Raw genomic sequence first — 22,258 nt, forward strand, 5'->3', positions numbered from 1 at the left:
TTATTGCAACAATGTCACCTACGAAAAACCTAGTTGTACCATCACATCCCTTTTTTCCTACATAGACAGTGACAACCACACACCATGAGTGGCGCCGAGGTTTTCCGATTCTTTTATACTTTATCTATTCATCTGTTGTTGTTGCTGAGAAAAAATAGAAGAAAAACAAATTGCCCTGGATGGGTGAAGCTACAATGGAGAAAAGGTCGTGTGATTCGTCTCGAGAAAAAGGAAAAAATAGTTCAAGAAAATCCTAACAAAATAACAACAAAGAAAAACACTTCAAATAATATAAGACGTTTTAGTCACTAGAGTAGAAAGAAAAACTCACGCTCAAGTTAACAAGGACCAACCTCAAACCGGCACGAAGCTCTCCACTCACCCTTGCAACACAACCCAACCTGCCACCTACCCTCCCCACTGACACTGACACTCCACCGAGAGCCGCGGGCCCCACAACCCTGGCCTCCACCTGGCGTTACCACCTCACTCGCTCCTTCGCTCCCCTGCCCTCTCCATCTCCTCTTCTCCTCCGTCGCCGCCTCGTTGCAAGGGTCCTTCCTTCCCTGCCCTAACCGGACCCCACCCACCGACCGCTCCTCCCTGCTGGATTCCCGTTCCGGCCAGTTCGGCACCGACCCCTCGCTGGATACGCGGCCCCGGCCATGGCCGGAGGCGCCGGTCGGAGGGACGCGGAGGCCGCCGTGAGGATCGGCAGCGGCAACGTGTTCGCCGCGCTCGAGGCGCTCAAGAAGAAGAAGAAGAAGAAGCCGTCCGCATCGGCGTCCACTCCGGGGCGGAAGGTGAATGGGACCAAGAATGCCGCCGCGGCAGGGAAGGGGGAGGAGAACGCGCCGCGGCCGCCGCCGGAGGTTTTCTGGGCGCCCGCGCCGCTCAAGTCGAAGTCGTGGGCCGACGTAGAGGACGAGGACGACGAAGACTACTTCGCCACCACCGCCCCTCCGCGTCCCGTCTGGGAAACCGCCTCCGCCGCCGCGGACGGCAAGGCCGGCGCCGAGGAGGTTAGTGCGTGCCCGTTTTGCTTTCACGTCCACTGATGTTAGAGTTTCGCAGCCGGTTTTGATCTATAGTAGATTGGTAGAGCGGTACAGCCGGTATCTTCGTGATAGAAATGAGCCTTTCCGAATCGTACAAAGATTCAGTTTCGTGAAAGGTTGCAGTCAGTGAAGCCGCTGATTCTTGTTCTACATAGTTGGGTCATGGTCTTTAGGATGTGGGGAAGAGTAGTATAACTACTTGGTGGTGGTCCTTTGCTTGTACCACTGGTGGAGTGACAATTAACGATGCCAATAGTGATGACCGACGGGTATAGCTTGGAATCTTGAGAATTGGACATGAGGTGTCTTCCGTTGTACTAGGTTTGCTATATTTATGCATGGTATGATAATGGGCAGACAGCCGACGAGTGAAGGTGCCACCTCACGCTCCTTACCGAAGCACCAGTGAAGATTCATGGTGCGTAGACCCTAACTGTTTGTTGTACAGTTTTTTTACACTATGTGACATTCTAGGAAGTTCGATGTGTGTGTGATTCAGATACGGAATATGTCAATGTTGTCTAGCATGGAGACAGTAATGTTGTTTTATGATGATTAGTGTCAACCTATATTTCTAGTTTACGTCGGAAATATTTCTCATTGTTATGTTGATGATGTCACTGATTCTTCTGGCACCATGTTCAGTGTTTTTCACTTACAATTGTTTGACACGAGAAAAATCTTATAAGCACTCCGAGAAGAAGGGAAGAAAAGGAGTATGGATTTCTCTCATGCGCCGGGGAAAAAAAATGCGGGCGTGCCAGTGTACCGTAGTACACAAAGAAAAGTGATACGGGAAACAAGTATTTCATTTATCTCTTTGGATGAACAAAATTACAAGGTCCCATAAAAAAATGGTTGCGCTCCGTGGCCTACTAGCGCGGCCCGCCTGACTATGGCGATGTGCAGTCTCCTGGTTCCCGGGGCCTCAAAAAGTTTCCGGTTAATTACTCCCGCGGGTTGCTCCGCGAGATACCTCCGATTAAGCTGTGTGATCGTCTTCGTCGTCTTCGCTTCGCATTCTTCATGCATGATGATGATGGTGTGAGTGTATGGTGTGGGCGGCGGCAAAGCTCGTGTCCTCGTCGGTACACATGCCGCTCAAAACATGGCTTTGTGCTGGCCATGTTCGCCCTCGCCGTCGCGCCTCGTCGGTCTTGACAGCGTCGATGTAGTTGGTGTTGAAGTTGCATGGGTCCTGCTCAGCTCGGACTTCTTGACGATGTAGCGGCATCGTCGGGTATGCAAGGGGTTGCCTCACGGGAGTAATCTTTTGTGGAGACCAGCGTCGATGTAAAACCAACGCTCGCTCGTATCGGCAATGCCGGTGTGGTTAGTGCCTCGTCTCGGTTGGACGCCGTGTTTACGACGGTCCTTCAAGACAAGGGCACCGCCTCACAGGGCCATCGGGAGTTAGTGTTGGTGAAGTCACGTCGCCTCCTCGCCATCACGCCTCGTCTTCATGGGCTTCGTGTCGCAAATAGCACCATGTAGTGGTAAGGGTTGATGAAGCCACGTCATTGCGTAGCACCATCTTCTTTGCATCGCGGGCTCCGTGTTGCGGGCAACACCGAGGGCGTGTGTCATCTTCATGGCTCCGGGTCGCGGGCTCCATCTTGACGAGGTAGACATTGGTGGTGTCCTCCTTGCGAGCTCCACACCACGATCCTTCGCGGTACCGGGTTGATGTTGTTGACATTGGCGTCATCTTGGCGAACTCCGGGGCGCCATCCACCGCGGCACGGCAGCGGCATCCTTGCTAGCTCCACGCCTCTGTCCTCCATGGCACCGGCTTGATGATATTGGCGTTGGTGTCGTCTTGGCGAGCTCCGCGCCGCTATCCAGCGCGGCACGTCGACGCCATCGTTGCGAGCCTTCACGCCTTTGTCCTCCATGGCACCGGCTTGATGAAGAAGGCGTCGTCCTAGCGAGCTCCATCTCGCCTTCCTCCACGGCACACGACGCAATCCTTGCGAGCTCCACGCCTCCGGGCTCCAGCTTGACGAAGTAGACGTCGGCGGCATCCCCAACGGGCGCCACGCCTCCCTCCTCTCCTTCTTGCGAGCTCCCCGGCACGATCCTTGCGGCACCAGGTTGATGATGTTGAGATTGGCGTCATCTTGGCGAACTCCGTGGCGCCATCCACCACGGCACGGCGGCGGCATCCTCCCGAGCCTCCACGCCTTCGTCCTCCATGGCGCCGGCTTGATGAAGTTGACATTGGTGTCATCTTGGCGAACTCCGCGCCGCGATCCACTGCGGCACGGCGGCGGCAACCTCCGCGGCACACGGCGGAATCCTTACGAGCTCCGCGCCTTCAGGACTCCAGCTTGACGAAGTAGACGTCGTCGGCCTCATCACCAAGGGTAGCCACCAAAAAGGAGGCCAACGGACTGTGCGCCGGCAGCCCCATCGACGCGTCCTCGTCTTCCACGCCTTGGTGAAGTCCGGGAGTAGTCTCGTCGTCTTGGTTAGCTTGAGGAAGATGATGATAACGCCAATGAAGTGCTGCATGATCGCGAGCTCCACCGCGCCACCACGTGTTGTGCATGCATGCAATAATAAAGGATGAAGGAGTGATTAGATGATAACTTTATCGTTCGGGAAGATCGACTTGGTGTTCATGTTGCTGTCGAGGCGCCGGCTTCTTGTACGGATGATCGTTGGCGTTCTTGTGACGAGATGTCGAGGCCGATCTCTCTTCTCTCCTTCTACTTCTTCTTGCTGCGCGAGTTATGTGACCGTGGTGGCTGGATGTGGTCGATGGATTTGTGGATGTGTTGCTGTGTGGATTTGTTGTGCACGTGATGGCGGCGGCCTTGGTGGCTGGGTGTCTCTGCGTGCCGGCCAGGACGTGGTAGCTCCTGTATTTATAGGACGGAAGGGCTGGACGTTGTACGCAGCCCGCCGCTGATTTCTTCCTTCTATTCTTCTTCTTGATGTCCAAGTCTGCGCAAAGAAAAGGAAACAAACGGATGCATATCTTGTTTCTTCCAGCATGCCTTTCAACAAAAATCAACGAGGTCGGTTGAGTCCTTGGTTTTCCTAATGTTTAAGCTTGCCAATTATACGAGCGCACACAGGCTGCTCCCGTGCATGTAACTTGCACCGGGTATTCGGATATGTATTTGTGCCCTTGCCGACCGGCCGTAGATACTCAAATACATACACATACGATGTATAAATACAAAACGGGTATTCGGATATGTACGCACGCGAGCTTGCTGGCCGGTCGAGACACCCGAATACATACACGTACAAAGCTAGACTACTACATCTAGCCAATGTGCATGTGGCCAGGACGTACGCATGCACACGAATTTCTTGCACCAACATTTCATGAACGTGCATGTGAAAGAACGTGGGCAGCTTGCCATTCATGATTGTGCAATGCTAAATGAATTTTGCCTTTGTATTTATAGCCTGCATAAAAATCTCATTAAAAATATATATATTATTTTATGCAATAGTGGACAAAAACTCATCAAACAAATGCCCCCTCGTCGAGTGGAGCTTGAGTGCGAGGCAAATCGAGCTCGACTCGACGAATTTTTTTTACTTTTCTTGGCGCATTATTCACATGCAGCCTAAAGACCCGGTTTGGAGTTGGACGATCGTGGGCGCCATTCTGAAGATGGTTGATTAGTAACAATGTATCTTAGTGTAGGTATGACCATCCACACTTGTGTTCTCTAGGGAGTTCGCTGGATCATATAGCAGGCATGATGCCAGACAACGAAACAACCCTATTTTGTCTTCATTCCAATGACGAAACATCATGCATTGTCCTAAAAACAAAAACCAGAATTTACCAATATCGTCGCGACCGTCTAGCTGCTACAGTGCCAGCCGACTTGATTGGAGGGTTTCACAGATTCACGCTGGCCGCACTGGCACGTGGCACTGCTCCCATGATTTCCACGTGTTGATGTAGGCGAGGCATCGGTAGACCGTCGATACCTCCCCTTCATTGAGTGTGACAATTCTGGTGGTATGCCGGAACGCCATCAGCCTTACGAATGATTGAGGGCTTGACGTTGCCCCCATGCTTCATTGTTGTTGGAGACGGGGCCATGAGCGCAGGTGTTGCCTTATGGCGCCCATCGCGTGCGTCCGTGTAGACCATTGGTTGCCGACGTGTTGTCAGCGTTGTTATGTATGCATGGGTATTGCTGCCCCTAATCACCCATGATGTAGGTCGATGTAGTGGTTTGTCGCCGGAATGTCGTCGACGACGATAGGGAGTGTCTCTCCATGGCTGCAAAAGATGTTGGAGGAGCACAACTAGGAACACCAAAGGAAAACATGCGATAAAGAGAGGGGGAAAAGATCTGTGGGTTTTAAAATGTTGGCTTTCCCGTTATACACCAGCTATAGGCGTGATATCTAAGAAGGCTACCGAAGGACTTGTCATTGGGAACCGTCGAAAGACCTTGATGATTGCAACTCAACAACTTAAATAGCTTTGGTGTACGTGTATGAAGACGCCGTGTTTCGGGATGCTTCCGAGAGGCAACAAAAATTCATACTCTAGCCCATCATCATATTGAGGGCTGCCACAGCTCAACATGCCCCCTGCACATGCCTCATGAACCTAGAGACTTGGGTGTGATAAGTTCAGGGTAAATGGTTTTGGGTCAACGGCTTGGCAATTTTTCTTTATGCATATTGAGGGGTGGTGAACAGCTTCCTCCCGCCTTCCTTCCAGTGGGTTCCTTACTGCTTGGGACCGCTTGATTGCTTCTTGGATTGTTGGGATTTTATTTCTTGAATTTGCTTCTTGGATTTTTAGAATTTCATCTTGATTGCTCACGCGGATGATTGATTGGCCGCGGACTTCATGGACTTGTTTTGACATTCGGCTCGAACTTGTTGGGGACTCTTCTTCCAGGATTCTTCGGGACCCACCTTGGGAAATTGGAAAGGAACTGTTCACCTCTGTGGACTAGGAAAAACCCCGCTAGCACATTATCTGGGGCTTCTAGTGGCGCACACCAGGGTTGCCATGTGACTATGCACCAAACCAACTTGTGTTGGGTCAGGCAGCCCTCCATGATCTTTTCCTATAGTCTTGCCTAGAGTGCGAGCCTCTGTGAACACGAGGCATGCCAGGAAACATGAAGAGCGTAGGGTCTCAATACTCAGAAGTGCCCAAGTAATCATCTTCGCTGCCTCCGGAAGCATACACCTAGTACGTGTCGTGCATTGTGGGTGTAGGAGCCGCTTCACCTGCAAATTGACACATTGTGCCACCCTCCAACAAGTCCTAGGATAGCCGAAACTTCAATCAACAGCGTAGTGCGATAGGGGGAAGCCATTTTCTTTGTTGGACTTAGTCCGTAAAAATTGGGGAAAACTAGATATATCCACGAAATGCTAAGGAGAATGCATCATGGATCCGAAAGCCCACAGAAAAAGTTTTCCCAATGAAAAAACAAAAGAGGCAAAATTTTAAGAAAAATATTTTTTGAGGAACCTTCCATTGATTGGGGGCATTGGCCGGACTCCCTGAGAATCGACAAGCTGGTATGCTCCCCCGTCGTAGACTTGCTCAATGACGTATGGCCCTTCCCACTTTGGCTCGAACTTGCCCTTCGTCTTGTGCGTCATGACGATTGGCCGCCTGAGCACGAGAACCAACTCGCCTTTTCGGAAGACGCGTTGCTTGACGAGCTTGTCTTAAGCTCTCACCATATTCTGGCGGTAAAGCTCCAGGTTTTGTAGGGCATTAAGTCGCCCCTCTTCAAGGGCGTCGAGCTCCTGAAACCGCAGTTGTACATGTTCATCTTGTGCGATCTCATCTTGGATAGCCATCCTCAAAGAGGGTAGCTAAACCTCCAGTGGTAGGACCACCTCACTCCCGTAAACGAGAGAAAACGGAGTCGCCTGCGTTGGGGTACGGACTGTGACACGGTACGCCCATAAGGACTTGAAGAGACGATCATGCCAGTCTCTCCGATTCCTTGTCACTGTCTTCTTGAGTATCTTGCCGAGTGTCTTGTTGAAAGCCTCGATCGCACCGTTAGCTTGAGGGTAGTAGCCGGCGGAGTAGTTCCACTTGATCTTGTACTTCTCCATGAACCTGTACATCTTGTTGGACTTGAAGGCCTTGCCGTTGTCGGAGGTGATCCGGTGAGGTATCCCAAAGCGATATATGATGTTCCGCTCTAGGAAGTTGATGACGTTGTCACTCTTCACCTCCCGTAACGGAACAGCTTCCGCCCACTTCGAGAAGTAGTCCGTCGCGGCGAGGATGAAGCGGTGCCCCCTGGAAGATGGAGGGTCGATAGGGCTGATGACATCGATTCCCCAGGCATCGAATGGCCAAGAGGAAATGGTAGGGTGAAGAGGGACTGGCGGCCTATGCTTGAAATCACCATGAACTTGACAGTTGTGGCACGATCTAGCCACCCAAAGGCAGTCTGACATAATGCCGGGCTAGTAGTATCCTGCTAGACGTATACTATGATACATCTTGGCCCCTCCTTGGTGCCCGCCGCAGACTCCATGATGCATCTCCTGTAGGATCTTGTCGGCTTCTCTTCGGTTGACGCATCGAAGTAGGACCTCCTGCCCATGCGAACGCCTATATAGGACACCTACTTCAAAAAGGTAGAAAGGAAGTCGTCGTTGTAGTTGGCGCCTCATGACAGGATCGTCGGGGAGGCTCCCATGCTTGAAGTAGTCGAGGAATGGTCGCAACCACTCGCCCTCCTCTACGGCATTTGTCATGACGGTATTGACTTCGTACTCCGCCGGGATGAGCTCCAAAACATCCGGGAGTAGCCACCTTTCTTCCACGTTCACCTGCATTGTTTTATTATCTGGGAGCACCAACGCCGCTGCTAGTTTCGCCAAGGCATCAGCAGGTGCATTCCTACTTCGCGGGACATGGAGCACTTCAACATGTTGAAATTTTTCCATTAGATTCTGGGCCGCGGAATAGTACGGCACTAGTTCAGGCTTGCGAACCTCATAGATGTCGCTGACTTGACGAATGATGAGTTGAGAGTCTCCATAAGCCCGCAAGGAACAAACCTCCATGGAGAGCGCCAAGAGGAGGCCGAAGATGAGCACCTCGTACTCTGCTTCGTTGTTGGAGCATTCTTCTTTGAGGAGGGAAAATGAGTGATACATCACCCCTCCTTGTGGCGTCTTGAACACCAAACCTGCACCGGCTCTTCGTCTTGGGGTACCATCGGGGTCAGCGTCCATGCGGGAGGCACCGTCAAAGTAAAGCTCCCATGATGCGTCGAGGTTGACATTGAAAACCTCCTCGTCAGGGAGGTTCGTGACTAGAGGTGAGTCATCTGGAATTGGGTGCACTGTGAGAAACTCCGCCAAGGCTTGACCCTTGATTGCTTTTTGAGGCACAAAGGTGATGTCAAACTCCATCATGATAAGTGCCCATTTTCCAAGTCGCCCCATGAGCGCGGGCTGACTTAAAACGTACCTCACGGGGTCCGCCCTCGCGACGAGCTGGACTTCATGCTTCAACGTGTAATGCCTGAGCTTCTTCAAAGCAAAGATTAGGGCCAAGCACAACTTCTCTATAGAAGAGTAGTTTCGCTCAGCCCCACCATGGTGCGGCTCAAGTAATAACACGCCACCTCCTTCCCTTCATCATTGTTTTGGGCGAACAAAGCGCCTATCGAAGTAGGCTGCGCTGCAATGTATAGAATGAGTGGGCGCCCCTTCACGGGAGCTGCCAAGACAGGTGGATTAAGGAGGTACCTTTTGATTTCATCAAATCCGCGTTGGCATCCTTCATCCCACACGAACGGAGCTCCTTTCTTCATGAGGCTCCAGAAGGGCTGGATGCGTCCGGAGAGGTTGGAGATGAAATGCCTGATGTATGCTAGCTTCCCTTGCAATGACCTCAACTCTTTGAGATCTTGAGGCGGTGGCATGTCGAGGATGGCCTTGATCTTCTTAGGCTCGATCTCTATGCCTCGGTGACGAACAACAAAGTCGAGGAAGAGGCCTGACTGAACAGCAAAGGCACACTTCATCGGGTTCATCTTGAGTTGATGTTGACGTGACCGCTCGAAGACAACTCGAAGATCCTCCTGATGATGCTTGCGATCCTTGGTTTTGACTACCATGTCATCAACATAGCATTCCACCGAATGATGTATCAAATCACCAAGAATGCACGTCATGGCACGCTGGTACATTGCGCCAGCATTCTTCAGTCCAAACGGCATGACAGTGTAGTAGAAATTTCCCTTTGGGGTCCTGAAAGCGGTGTCAATGGCGTCATCGGGATCCATCTTGATCTGGTTGTAGCCCGACGAACCGTCCATGAAGGAAAGTGCGCCATGGCCTGTGGTGGAGTCGATGATGATCTCTGGGATTGGTAGAGGAAAGTCATCCTTAGGGCAAGCCCGATTTAGGTCGCGGAAGTCCTGGCGGATTCGTATCTGCCCATTCTTCTTCTCCACCGGGACAATATTGGTGACCCACCGTGGATACTTTGTCTCCTTGATGAAACCTGCGGCGATTAGCTTGACATCATCTTCAAGTTCTGGATGTAACCGTCATGGTTGCTGCTTGATGGGACGGAACCGTGGGTCAATCGCCAACTTGTGCGTAGCGACACAAGGGTCCAAACCTGGCATCTCCTTGTAACTCCAGGCGAAGCAGTCTCGGTACTCCATCAAGAAGCTTTGATAGTCCTCCCGCTCCTCTTCCATCAGCGTGGCGCTAACGAAAGTGGGGCGTGGGTCATCCTCTGTTCCAAGGTTGACTTGGACGAGATCATCGATGGTGGGTTGTCCTCCATCTTCTAACTCATGTGGTGCCGATATGGAGCTAAGTTCCTCGGCGTCACTTGGCTCACCGTTGGTAGAGTGTTGTTGATGAGGAACGGCGGACAAAGTGTCGGACTCATCGCTTGATGAGACGGACATGGCGTGGCAGTTGACTCGTGTTCCGACACCGAGCTCCTCCTCTTCATCAACAGGGACGTCGTAGGTACAACATTCCATCACATCGTGTGTCGGATCGCCAAGGACGCATGTCATGGCATGCTGATATATTGCACCTGCATTCTTCAACCCAAAAGGCGTGTCATTGTTGTAGAAGTCTCCTTCTAGCATCGGTCGCCTTCTATCTTCTGGTTATCGTGGTGCTTGCATGGAGCTGAGCTTCCCCTCACTGCCGGGGCGTCGAGGTTGTTGTAGCCAAGCCCAACCTTTGGTTGAGCTTTGCCTTTTTGCTTGATGAGGTCTTCCGCTTGTCTCCACCATTCCTCGCATATGGCGGGTGGTGAAGGCATCCTGTTGTTCTGCCCAAGAGTGATCCCGACCTTCTCCAACAAACGAACCATCTTGGGCTCCGCCTTCATTGTCGGTAGTACCTCCTCTGGGTCACTACAAGTTTGGGGAAATTCAAATACAAAATCACATTGTTTTACCTGCAGGACTTTGTAGAAAATGGTCTGGACTCTAGATCCGGACAAACTGGGGATTGCCCAAACCTCCAATGGGGAAGTCACTGAGATATAGAGCGACGGGGGTTGTACGCCTTGAGCTCCCCTTGCGACTTCCTCCACTTCTTTTATTCTTCTTCTATCGGCAATTGGTACGGGCGCAGGCTCTTCCCTCCGGGGGTTGCGTGCCCGTAGCGTGATGGGTGGTGGCGCATCATTGTCGCCTGTTAGCGTCCTGGAGCCTTCCTGGGCACCTGCAGAGCTTCCAAGTGTTAAACAAATGGGCTCTTGGCGTGCCAAAGTTGATGAAGAAGTGGTAGCCTCTTGAGAAATTGTCGTGGCCGACCTCAGCGTGATTGGTGTTGATGTCGGGAACCTTGCCTTCAACAGTAATGGGGCCACTGGACCAGGCATAGAAGATCCTATTCCACATGATGTCGAAGTAGAGCTCCCTACCTGCAATTGGGAAGAGGGGCTATAGTCGTACCACACAGATGAAGATGGCCTCCTATGGACTTGGCCCCTGTAGGTCCGAGGGGAGGAGCCCTTTGCATCGGCAGGTGAGATCAGCATGATGGGGAGCTTCATCTCGGCTACTGGCCCTAAACCTGGTTTGGTCAAAAGATCCACCGGAGGTGTTGTGCGCCCCAACTGCTGGTCGCTGTCTACAATGGGGAAATAGTACTTCGCATTTGCATGGTGAGACTCTTGCATAGTATAAGGAGATATGTTGCCGATGATGCGCTTTTGTGTACCGCTGGTGTCGAGGAACTTCAAGCATTGATGGAGGGTGGATGGAACGACACGGTACTTGTGGATCCACGGTCTTCCTAGAAGGGCAGAGTAGGAGGTATTCGCCTCGATGACGAAGAATCGCACCTTGAAGCTAAAAGTTGACATCTGGATCTTCAATGTAAAGGCACCTAGCGTAGGCTTCCCTTGGTTGTCGAAGCCGCAGATCATCACGTCAGTAGCCTCCAAGTCTTCCACCGTAAAACCTACCCGCGTCAAACTCCGAAGAGGGAGAATGTTCACGGCAGACCCTGGGTCTATGAGGATCCTGCGAAGATGTGCAACACCAATATTACCCTCCACATACAATGGCCGGTTGTGGTCACCATCATCTATGATCTTATCATCCTCGTCGAATGTGATCTCGTTCATGAACAAGGGGCTGGAGCAAAGACGGTGTTTCGCCATGGACACCTTGTAGAGTTCCGGAGCTTGGAGCGCCTTGATAAGGGCTTCGTGAAGGTCAGGCACCATCATGAGCGCATCGTGCACACTCAAAAGTGCAGGGATCCGCTTGAGGTGGGCGATGATGTCGTAGTCGACGTCACGTGCCTTCATCTTCTCTTGGCCTTGGTGTTCAGATTCCTCCTCCTGCACAGGCACCTCCTTTGGGGCGGTTGGCTTGATCTTTAGTGGTTCAGGTAGGACTTTGCCCCCACGCAGGTTCATGTTCACCTCTTCCAATGGCACTTCCTTTGTCGCCTCTTCGGCGTGGAGGACAACTTGCTCTTCAGGAGTAAACACGTCTTCGGAAGGGGTGTCGCTGTAGTCATGGATGATGTTGCAACTCTCTATGCTTGGTGATTGGGATGAGCTGGCTCCTTCTTGAACTTTCTCCCCCTCCTTTGCTGGTGCTTGCCCCCAGCTGGGTGGCAAGAACTGCGCCAAGGTTGGTAGCACATGCCCCCGTCGAGGAAAAGGCTCATCTCCCTCTGACATAGGGACAAATATTGATGGAGGTCGGCGTTGACTTGGATCGAACTGCCTTAGAATTCTTGGGGGAGCTCGTTCTGGCAAAGCCGAGCGAGGATGTCGGGGTGGAAACCTCCTTGTGTACGGTCTTCGGTGCACCATCCTCCAAGGCTCCTCCCCGGGAATGGTTGGGGTCACCTGTGGCCGAAAGGGAGATACCAGCGTCTTGGAGAGGACAAGGTTGGATAGCTGGCCTTAAACTTGGGCCAGTGGCACCCATGTTTCTTCGAGCTTCGTGTCTTCACTTGGCGGAGATGGTAACTTCATGCTCACCATGTTTACTGCATGGTAATCTGGGTTGATAGCTTCTGGGTCAAGGTTGATCCTCCTCTCATTAATGGCTCTTTGGAGCCATTCTTTGAACACGACACAATCTTCAATGACATGTCCCACATACCTGTGATATGGGCAAAATAAAGGATTATCTGTCATCCTCACCTGATCAGGCCTCCGAGGCTCTGGTAAGCTCAAGGCTCGATGTTCCATCAAATGGTCGAACATGTCCTTGATGAGCTCCCGACGGAAGACGTACTGCTTCTTGAGGAGCTCCTGCATCGACGGGCGTTGCCTCCCTCCAGCTTGTTTGCCTCTTGCACCTAAGATGGGCACATGGCCTTGCGGTGCAGACGAGAAGACCTTGGTGGTGTTCGTTTTAGCTGGTGCCTTCGCCCTGCTACCGTTGTTGATTTGCTTGGACGTCGAGGCGAAGCGCTTGGCGGGATCAAATGCACTGGCATTCTTATAGAGCTCCATTATCTATGGTGATTTCTCAAACTCAAGTTTCGTGGCCGCTACTGCCGTGCTGAGGGCACTAAAAGTTCTAGGCTCATGCCGAGAGACTTCAAGTGACCAATGTTGTTGCATCCCATGGATGCACATCTCAATGGCATCCTCGAGGTGCATCTCCCTGGCGAGACGCACATAACTATTGCGGAAGCGGATGATGTAGTCATCAATGGACTCATCTCGTTGTTGTCGGACTTGTGCCAGCTCGACAATCGAGAAGTCCTTCTTCATGGCAACGAAGTGCTTCTTGAAAACCTCTTTCATGGCCACCCAACTCCCAATGGACCCAACCGGTAAATGGTTGTACCAATGGAAGGCGGGCCTGGTTAATGACCCTGAGAATTGGCGAAGGAGAAGTGACGGGTTGTTTGCTGTGTCGCCGCATGCCGCCTTGAAGTACGCCAAGTGCTCCCTTGCATCACTGGTTCCATCAAATTGACGGAACTTTGGTGGGTGCCACCCTGCGGGATACGCCATCATGTCATGCCACGCCTCATAAGGCTTCTCCAGCTCACTCTTGGAGGTACGAGGGGCTTGATCTATCGCCATTTGCTTCAACTTCTTGTCCACCATATCCCCGACCATGTCGTGGTAGTCCTTCAGCATAACCGCGCGTGGTACTGCGTTGGTAGAACCAGCAGGGCTAACCCAAGGCCGAGCTTGTGTGTTGGGGTCATGTTGAGGCACATCATTTAAGGGCACCCTAGCAGGAGGGCCCACCTTGAGTTCCTCCTCTTGCGGATCCACCACTCGCTGCAGCACGCCTTGTGGAGGAACGCCTTGGTTGTTCATCATGAGCTCAATGAACTGGTCAAGCTTTGACGCCAACTGGTCAATCGTCTGGCGTTGGCTTTTGACTTCTTCTTCTAGAGACACTTCTTGTGGTGCTACTTTGTTTACAGCACTTGGGCCCTGGGTGCCATCAACGGGTGGCTTGGCAGCAGGATCCTTATCCACAAGGCTATCACCATGATTCACCATGCGAACGGGCGCGGTGCGGAGGTCTTCATCGCCTCCCTCGTAATCTGACAAAACCGATGAAGCTAGTTTATGGTAACGAGGGGAGTGCGGGCGACTCTCCAACGATGACGAGGAAGATGAATCGGAGAAGCCTTCATCATCATCAAGGTTATCTTGGCATTCTCAATCTCTGGGAAACCCATCCGTCATGCCTTGACGGGCGATGGATTTTAATCTTGTGTTGGCCCCTGGCCGGTCTGCAACTTCTCGTCGTCCTTCAAGGTCTTGCGGAAGCCTTGATGTAATGTCGGTGTAGTGACGCTTGTATATATCTTCATTTTGTGAAGTGCTCCCTGCACCTAATGAGCCTTTCCCTGTTGTCACAGGAAGACACGTGGCCCTGGATCTTGCAACTTCTTACGACGTCGATGAGCTCGTCTTGGCATCCCCCTCTGCACCACTGAGCCATGCACGAACAAGGCCAAGGCGTGGTAGGAAGGTCCTCTGGAAGTCTGCCTTTGGGTTCAGCGCAATCTCTTCTTCAGAAGGATAGTCGAACTCCTCGGTGATGGCAGGAGGCCGCCATCCATTACTTGACCCTTCACTTGGCTGCACTCCAAGAGTACCGCACAAGGCAAGGTTCTTCTCAGTGGATTCCTTCGCTTTTTCAGCCTCCTGCTGAGCCTGGGCTTCTCCATCTTGGTCCATCCTTTCAGAGGGAACAAGAGGAAACTCCATGGGAAGTGTTGCTTCTTGTGGGAGGGCAGCGTTGGCTGTACCATCGGAAGCTACTTCGTTGTTGGAGGAGAACGTAAGCTTGGCTTCTTCAACGCCTTCCATCGGTGTGGCCGTCGGCGCTGGCATCTTCTGATTCTCTAGTGGGGGTGGGGGTGCAGTCGCCTTCACACGTTCATCATTCTTCTGGGGAAGGGATGAAGAAGGAACCACCTTGCTCCCTTGCTCAGTGCTTCTCGTGGATGTCTTGCGTCGTTTCAGCGCCAACCGGCTGAGCAGGTAGCTATAACGCTCATGCCGCTCCAAGTCGGGGGAGATGCGAAACTTGATCCTGTCATTTTCTTGAACAACCCCACCATCGGGTCGTAAACATACCTGAGTGTGTCGAAGGACTAAGTCCTCAAGTTCTTTATAAAGAACATGACGGTTTCTCTGACGCCTCTCGCGCTTGCGCTGGTTCTCCGTTGGAAAGATACCATCCCTTTGTACATGTGGCGTGCGTAGGAGTGCTAGTGCAGGGCGCCTCATGGAGGATGAAGTCCTGTCCGTCATCGCTTGCAGCTGTGGCCGATCTCCCCGCCTAGGAGGTGATGAAGGTCATGGTAGAAGTGTCGATCGCAAAGGTTCCTGTGGTGGCCACTGTTGAGTGGGCCGAGGGTCCCTCTCATCGTCTTGATGTCCCCGCCTGGGAGGTGACGAAGGTCGTGGTGGAAGTGCCTGTCGCAAAGGTTCCCGTGGTTGCCACTGTTGAGTGGGCCGGGGGTCCCTCTCATCGTCTTGATGTCTTGACCATCGGTTCCAACATGGAGGCATGTTGGGATATCTCCCTTGTGGGAAGTGTCGAGTTGGTGAAGGTTATCGCCGAGGCGCCAAAGTCTGGCGCTCATATTGAGGACGATGGCTTGGGGCTTGACGCCTCATCCTTCCTGCAGCTTGAGCCGACGATGCACTTGGTGCCGTTGGATCTTGGAGCCTTCTCTGGATATTGTTCATCTGCTCTTGGAGTTGGCAAAATTCTCGCCGTAGGTCGTCGTCCCGTGGCGCGGGTGCTTCATGCCGAAGGGTGGAAAACCTGTTGTTGTTCGGGAGAGACCTTCCGTCGACCGCCGAGTTGTGGAGACACGGTGCCCATGCACCCCTTCGAGTGTCGCCAATGTTGAGGGAGACAGTAGGGCCTGGTAGAACGGGCTCTTTGCATGAGCGCCGCTTCTAGAACTCCTTCATGATGGCGTGTCTCACCAATTCCTTGACCTTGCATGGCTCATATGCCCAATCATCAGGGAACAAGTCATACGGAGGGGTTAAGGTGCTTCGGTAAGTGAACACCTTATCAGCTAGGTCCATGGCGCCGAGGGACCAATCCTCCTCCGGCACCGTGCTCTGAGCGATGTGGGAGGCTATCTGTTGGTGGAGTAACTGTACCTTGCAGTACTTCCTCCTGTAGTTGCGTAGGGGATGAGGGCTATCCGACAAACAAGCGTTGGCCATGAGCCTACGCAAATTATGGGACATGGCCGAGAAGCTCTACCTCAGTGCGCCGCAGAGTTGGTTTCAGCGGCTCCGAATGCGTAGTCGTGGTAGGGGTGTGGAGGGACACCGCACTAGACCGCCTGTTGGCGGCTCTGGTGCGGAGGCGTTGAGCTGCCTCCACATCACCTTTCATATCCTCCCTTGTCGATTCCTTCAACAGGGCGCGCGCCTCAAGCATTAGCTCGCGATGCTTCTTCTTCATCCTGGCAGCCTCCCGCCTTAGTGCCTTCTTCGACTGCATAGTTTGAAACTGCGCAGGATCCTGGGCTTGATGGATGTAGACCTTCTCGCCAAGCTCGATGACGACCATGGGCGGCATTGATCCAAATTGGATCATCACCGGCTCCGAGTTGCTGTCGCGGGACAGTCCACCTGCATGAAAGGGATCTTGATGAGCGGAAATCCTCGCTTTCGCCTTGTCATGCAGCATGTTGTGCAGGTTGGGAGACGAGCGAAGATGATTCAGACGACCACAATGAAGCGAAGATGGGAGGAAAACTAGGTCCCACCGGGCGTGCCAATTTGTTTGACACGAGAAAAATCTTATAAGCACTCCGAGAAGAAGGGAAGAGGAGTATGGATTTCTCTCATGCGCCGGGGAAAAGAAAAATGCGGGCGTGCCAGTGTACCATAGTACACAAAGAAAAGTGATACGGGAAACAAGTATTTCATTTATCTCTTTGGATGAAAAAATTACAAGGTCCCATAAAAAATGGTCGCGCTCCGTGGCCTAGTAGCGCGGCCTGCCTGACTATGGCGATGTGCGGTCTCCTGGTTCCCGGGGCCTCGAAAAGCTCCCGGTTAATTACTCCCGTGGGTTGCTCCGCGAGATACCTCCGATTAAGCTGTGTGGTCGTCTTCGTCGTCTTCGCTTCGCATTCTCCATGCATGATGATGATGGTGTGAGTGTATGGTGTGGGCGGCGGCAAAGCTCGTGTCCTCGTCGGTACACATGCCGCTCAAAACATGGCTTTGTGCTGGCCATGTTTGCCCTCGCCGTCGCGCCTCGTCGGTCTTGACAGCGTCGATGTAGTTGGTGTTGAAGTTGCATGGGTCCTGCTCAGCTCGGACTTCCTGACGATGCAGTGGCTTCATCGGGTATGCAAGGGGTTTCCTCACGGGAGTAATATTTTGTGGAGACCAGCGTTGATGTAAAACCAACGCTCTCTCGTATCGGCAATGCCGGTGTGGTTAGTGCCTTGTCTCGGCTGGACGTTGTGTTTACGACAGTCCTTCAAGACAAGGGCACCGCCTCACAGGGCCATCGGGAGTTAGTGTTGGTGAAGTCACGTCGCCTCCTCGCCATCACGCCTCGTCTTCATGGGCTTCGTGTCGAAAATAGCACCATGTAGTGGTAAGGGTTGGTGAATCCACGTCATTGCATAGCACCATCTTCTTTTCATCGCGGGCTTCGTGTTGCGGGCAGCACCGAGGGCGTGTGTCATCTTCATGGCTCTGGGTCACGGGCTCCATCTTGACGAGGTAGACATTGGTGGTGTCCTCCTTGCGAGCTCCACACCACGATCCTTCGCGGTACCGGGTTGATGTTGTTGACATTGGCGTCATCTTGGCAAACTCCGGGGTGCCATCCACCGCGGCACGGCAGCGGCATCCTTGCTAGCTCCACGCCTCTGTCCTCCATGGCACCGGCTTGATGATATTGGCGTTGGTGTCGTCTTGGTGAGCCCCGTGCCGCTATCCACCGCGGCACGGCGACGCCATCGTTGCGAGCCTCCACGCCTTTGTCCTCCATGGCACCGGCTTGATGAAGAAGAAGACAGGCGTCGTCCTAGCGAGCTCCATCTCGCCTTCCTCCGCGGCACACGGTGCAATCCCTGCGAGCTCCACGCCTCCGGGCTCCAGCTTGACGAAGTAGACGTCGGCGGCATCCCCAACAGGCGCCACGCCTCCGTCCTCTCCTTCTTGCGAGCTCCCCGGCACGATCCTTGCGGCACCAGGTTGATGATGTTGAGATTGGCGTCATCTTGGCGAACTCCGTGGCGCCATCCACCCCGGCATGGCGGCAGCATCCTCCCAAGCATCCACGCCTTCGTCCTCCATGGCGCCGGCTTGATAAAGTTGACATTGGTGTCATCTTGGCAAACTCCGCGCAGCGATCCACTGCGGCACGGCGGCGGCAACCTCCGCGGCACACGGCGGAATCCTTATGAGCTCCGCGCCTCCAGGACTCCAGCTTGATGAAGTAGACGTCGTTGGTCTCATCACCAAGGGTAGCCACCACAAAGGAGGCCAACGGACTGCACGCCGGCAGCCCCATCGATGCGTCCTCGTCTTCCATGCCTTGGTGAAGTCCGGGAGTAGCCTCGTCGTCTTGGTTAGCTTGAGGAAGATGATGATAACGCCAACGAAGTGCTGCATGATCGCGAGCTCCACCGCGCCACCACGTGTTGTGCATGCATGCAATAATAAAGGATGAAGGAGTGATTAGATGATAACTTTACCGTTCGGGAAGATCGACTAGTCAGCTAGATGGAAATGCCGTGATGGCTTACACTAGTATTGCTCAGTTTATATACATCAAGTACAGGTTCAGTTACAGCTCAAGCGATGGTGGATAATTAAGAGAAAGGTCTCTAGACCTTCCACATTCTAGCACTAATCTATAATGATGATAATAGGCAGCACTAACTGAATCCAAAGGATGCGTTGCTTAACATTCCCCCGCAATCTTAACCTGTGCTAAGGTTTAGATTGGAACGTAATCGAGTAAGCATAACCTTAGTGAGAGGCTTGGTGAATGCATCAGCTACTTGATCTGCTGAAGAAATAAATTTGACCTCCAAAGCACCCATGGCTACCTTCTCTCTCACAAAATGAAAATCAACTTCGATGTGTTTCGTGCGGGCATGGAACACCGGGTTCACCGTGAGATATGTTGCGCCGAGGTTGTCACACCACAAGACGGGCGCACGAGGCTGAGGAACACGTGGTTCCTTTAATAATGATTGTATCCAGGTTGCTTTAGCCGTACCATTTGCCAAAGCTTTGTATTCCGCTTCTGTCGATGATCTAGACACGGTCGGCTGCTTGCGTGCACTCCATGAAATAAGATTCGGACCGAAGAAAATTGCGAACCCGCTAGTAGAACGCCTATCATCGCTACAGCCAGCCCAATCCGCATCCGTGAACACACTCAATAGAGTTGAAGGCGAGCGCCGAATATTTAAGCCGGTCGACACCGTCCCTTTCACAAACCAAAGTATTCTCTTCACTGCTTCCCAATGAATATCAGTCGGACAGGACAAGTACTGACACACCTTATTAACGGCGAATGAGAGATCAGGCCATGTTAAGGTCAAGTATTCGAGAGCGCCAACCGTGCTTTTTTAACGAAAAGCTTCATCTTCGGACAGTCGATGACCAGATTCCCGACTAAGCTTCTCATGAGTGCACATCGGTGTTGAGACTGGTTTGCAATTCGCCATGTCTGTACGCTATAAAAGATCAAGAGCATACTTCTTCTGATTAAGAGTGATTCCCCCGGAATTGCGAAGCACCTCAATGCCCAGAAAATAATTAAGAGAGCCAAGATCTTTCACAGGAAATGTGACGGAGAGGTGCTGAAGAAGTCGTGTCATGGCCGATGATGAAGAACTCACAATGACTATATCATCAACATAAACCAGCATGTATATGGTGACACCACCGCGTGCAAAAATGAAAAAAGATGTGTCAGCTGCTGAAGGATAGAAACCAAGCTGCTGAAGACGTTCACTCAGTCGGGTGTACCAGGCACGAGGGGACTGTTTCAGGCCATATAAAGCTTTATGCAACTTGCACACATAATCTGGACGCGAGGGATCCTGGAAGCCGGGTGGCTGCTGCATATAACCTTCTTCAGTGAGAATACCATGCAGGAATGCATTGCTAATGTCAACCTGACGAAGCTGCCATCCATGGGAAACTGCAAGACAGAGCACGAGTCGCACGGTTGCAGGCTTAACCACAGGTGAGAAGGTGTCGGAGTAGTCAATTCCGTACTGTTGTGTGAAGCCGCGTGCGACTAGACGAGCTTTGAACTTGTCGAGAGAACCATCAGACTTGTGCTTCACCTTGAAAATCCATTTGCATCCAATAACATTTTTTCTGGGCGGCCGTGGAACTAAAGTCCATGTCTTGTTCTGCTGAAGAGCAGAGAACTCGGCCTCCATGGCGGGGCGCCATTGTTCATCCTGGAGTGCGTCACGGTACGTGTGTGGCTCAGCATGAAAGGCCCGACGCCGAGGATCATAGCGCACGGTGCCATCCGTGGGTACCAGCGTCTTCACGACGTTATTTCGGAGACGCGTTATCATCGGATGTGAAGTGCGTGTGGCAGGAGCAGCTGGCGGACGCTGCTCCAGAGTTGGAGCAGCAGGAGGCTCCTGTTTGCTCGGGGAAGTCGGAGACGCTAGGGACGTCGTGCCAGGAGAGCTCGTGTCTGGGCCAGGCGAGGTGCAAGACTCGGCTGTAGACGAGGCTGGAGTCTGCGACCCGCTTGGAAGGACGGGGGACGTCGGAGCTGGCCCGTCTGCATGGCGACGATGCGGTGTGCATGGCAACATAGAGCCAGAGGATGTCGAGTCGCTGGAACCTGCATGCACATCAGAAGGACTTGACGACACATTAGAAAGCAAGGTTAAATCATATCTCTGCATGCGATCATCCACTACGGCCGGCTCGTCTACAGGCACTACCGGAACAGGGCTCTAAGCCGACAGCCAAATATATGCCGACGGCTACCGTCGGCCTAGTCCGAGCAATGCCGACAGCTAGCTCCTGGCCGTCGGCGTACAACGGCCGTCGGGCTATCCACATCTACGCCGACAGCAGCCGTCGGCTTATCCGAGACTACGCCTACAGCTGCCATCGGCATATATAGGCCGTCGGCATAGATGCGGGCCCGCCGACAACGGGCATCCCGGCCGGCTAACGACGTCAAATCTATGCCGACGGCCGTGACGGGCGGCCGTCGGCATAGATACGGGTGACACGTCACCGATCCAGAGCGCACCGACCAGGACCTATGCCGACGGCAGCCGTCGGCATATCTGACACGTCATCAATCCGCGGCGCTGTCCATCTGCCCTGGCCGCAGCTATACCGACGGCTTTGCCGTCGGCATAGTTTTTTTTCCTTTTTTTTTCTTTTTTTCCATATATTATTATTATTATTATTATTAAGCATACAGTATGTGTTAATAAGCATACATATAGATTGTGTTAATAAGCATACATATAATATGTGTTAATAAGCATATAGTATGTGTTAATAAGCATACATATAGTTTTTTTCTTTTTCTTCACTGTTTTCTTCATTATTATTATTTAACTAACTTACATACCGTATGTGTTAATAAGCATACATACATTATTTTTCGGTTCTGTACAGAGCGGTGTGACCCCCCTCACGAACGGTGCTGCCGCCAGCCGGCAACTGGAATGGGGAACAGCTGCATCGGGTCTATACGAAGGGGACTTTGCTCCAAGTGTTTATATATATCGGATGACCTACCACAACCGGGTGGTGTTGTGGCATGTCCGAAGAGGCGGCACACATCTCCGGGGCGTGGTCCCCCTAACAGACGGCGCCGCCGCCGGCACCTGGAGGGGGGAAACGAACGCATCGGGTCTACACGGAGGGGATGTAGCTGTCGGTTTGGCCCCGAATGTTGCTCCTAGGTGTCCCTCTGTGCTGACCTGACACAACCGGGTGGAGAGGCCCACTGGTCAAAGCACGTCTGTGGGAAGTCAAAGGGCTAGATCTCGTGGTCAACCGCTCCAGGGTTAGGCGGGACGGGGCCCTGGGGGTAGCAATGCCACTGGAGCGTCGCACCGGCCCCTCATACATGTGGGGTGGTGTGGTGGCATGTCCGAAGAGGCGGCACACGTCTCCGGGGTGTGCCCCCCCTCACGGACGCGTCGGATCTACATGGAGGGGATCTTGTTGTAGGTCTGGCCCGGATGTTGCTCCAAAGTGTTCCTATGGGCTG

At 52.7% G+C, this 22,258-nt stretch overlaps 1 protein-coding gene across 1 annotated transcript in view; it reads left to right on the forward strand.

Moving 5' to 3' along the window:
- The first annotated feature begins 532 nt into the window (after window positions 1-532).
- Window positions 533-22,258, forward strand: part of LOC123130557 (serrate RNA effector molecule homolog) — a 37,293-nt gene continuing 15,567 nt past the window's right edge. The window contains exon 1 of the mRNA XM_044550430.1: window positions 533-1,022. Within this exon, the coding sequence (XP_044406365.1) occupies window positions 666-1,022 (357 nt within the window). The 5' untranslated portion in view covers window positions 533-665. The remainder of the gene's footprint in view (window positions 1,023-22,258) is intronic.

The sequence above is a fragment of the Triticum aestivum genome, chromosome 6A (genome assembly GCF_018294505.1).
Source record: "Triticum aestivum cultivar Chinese Spring chromosome 6A, IWGSC CS RefSeq v2.1, whole genome shotgun sequence".
Taxonomy (NCBI): Eukaryota; Viridiplantae; Streptophyta; class Magnoliopsida; order Poales; family Poaceae; genus Triticum; species Triticum aestivum.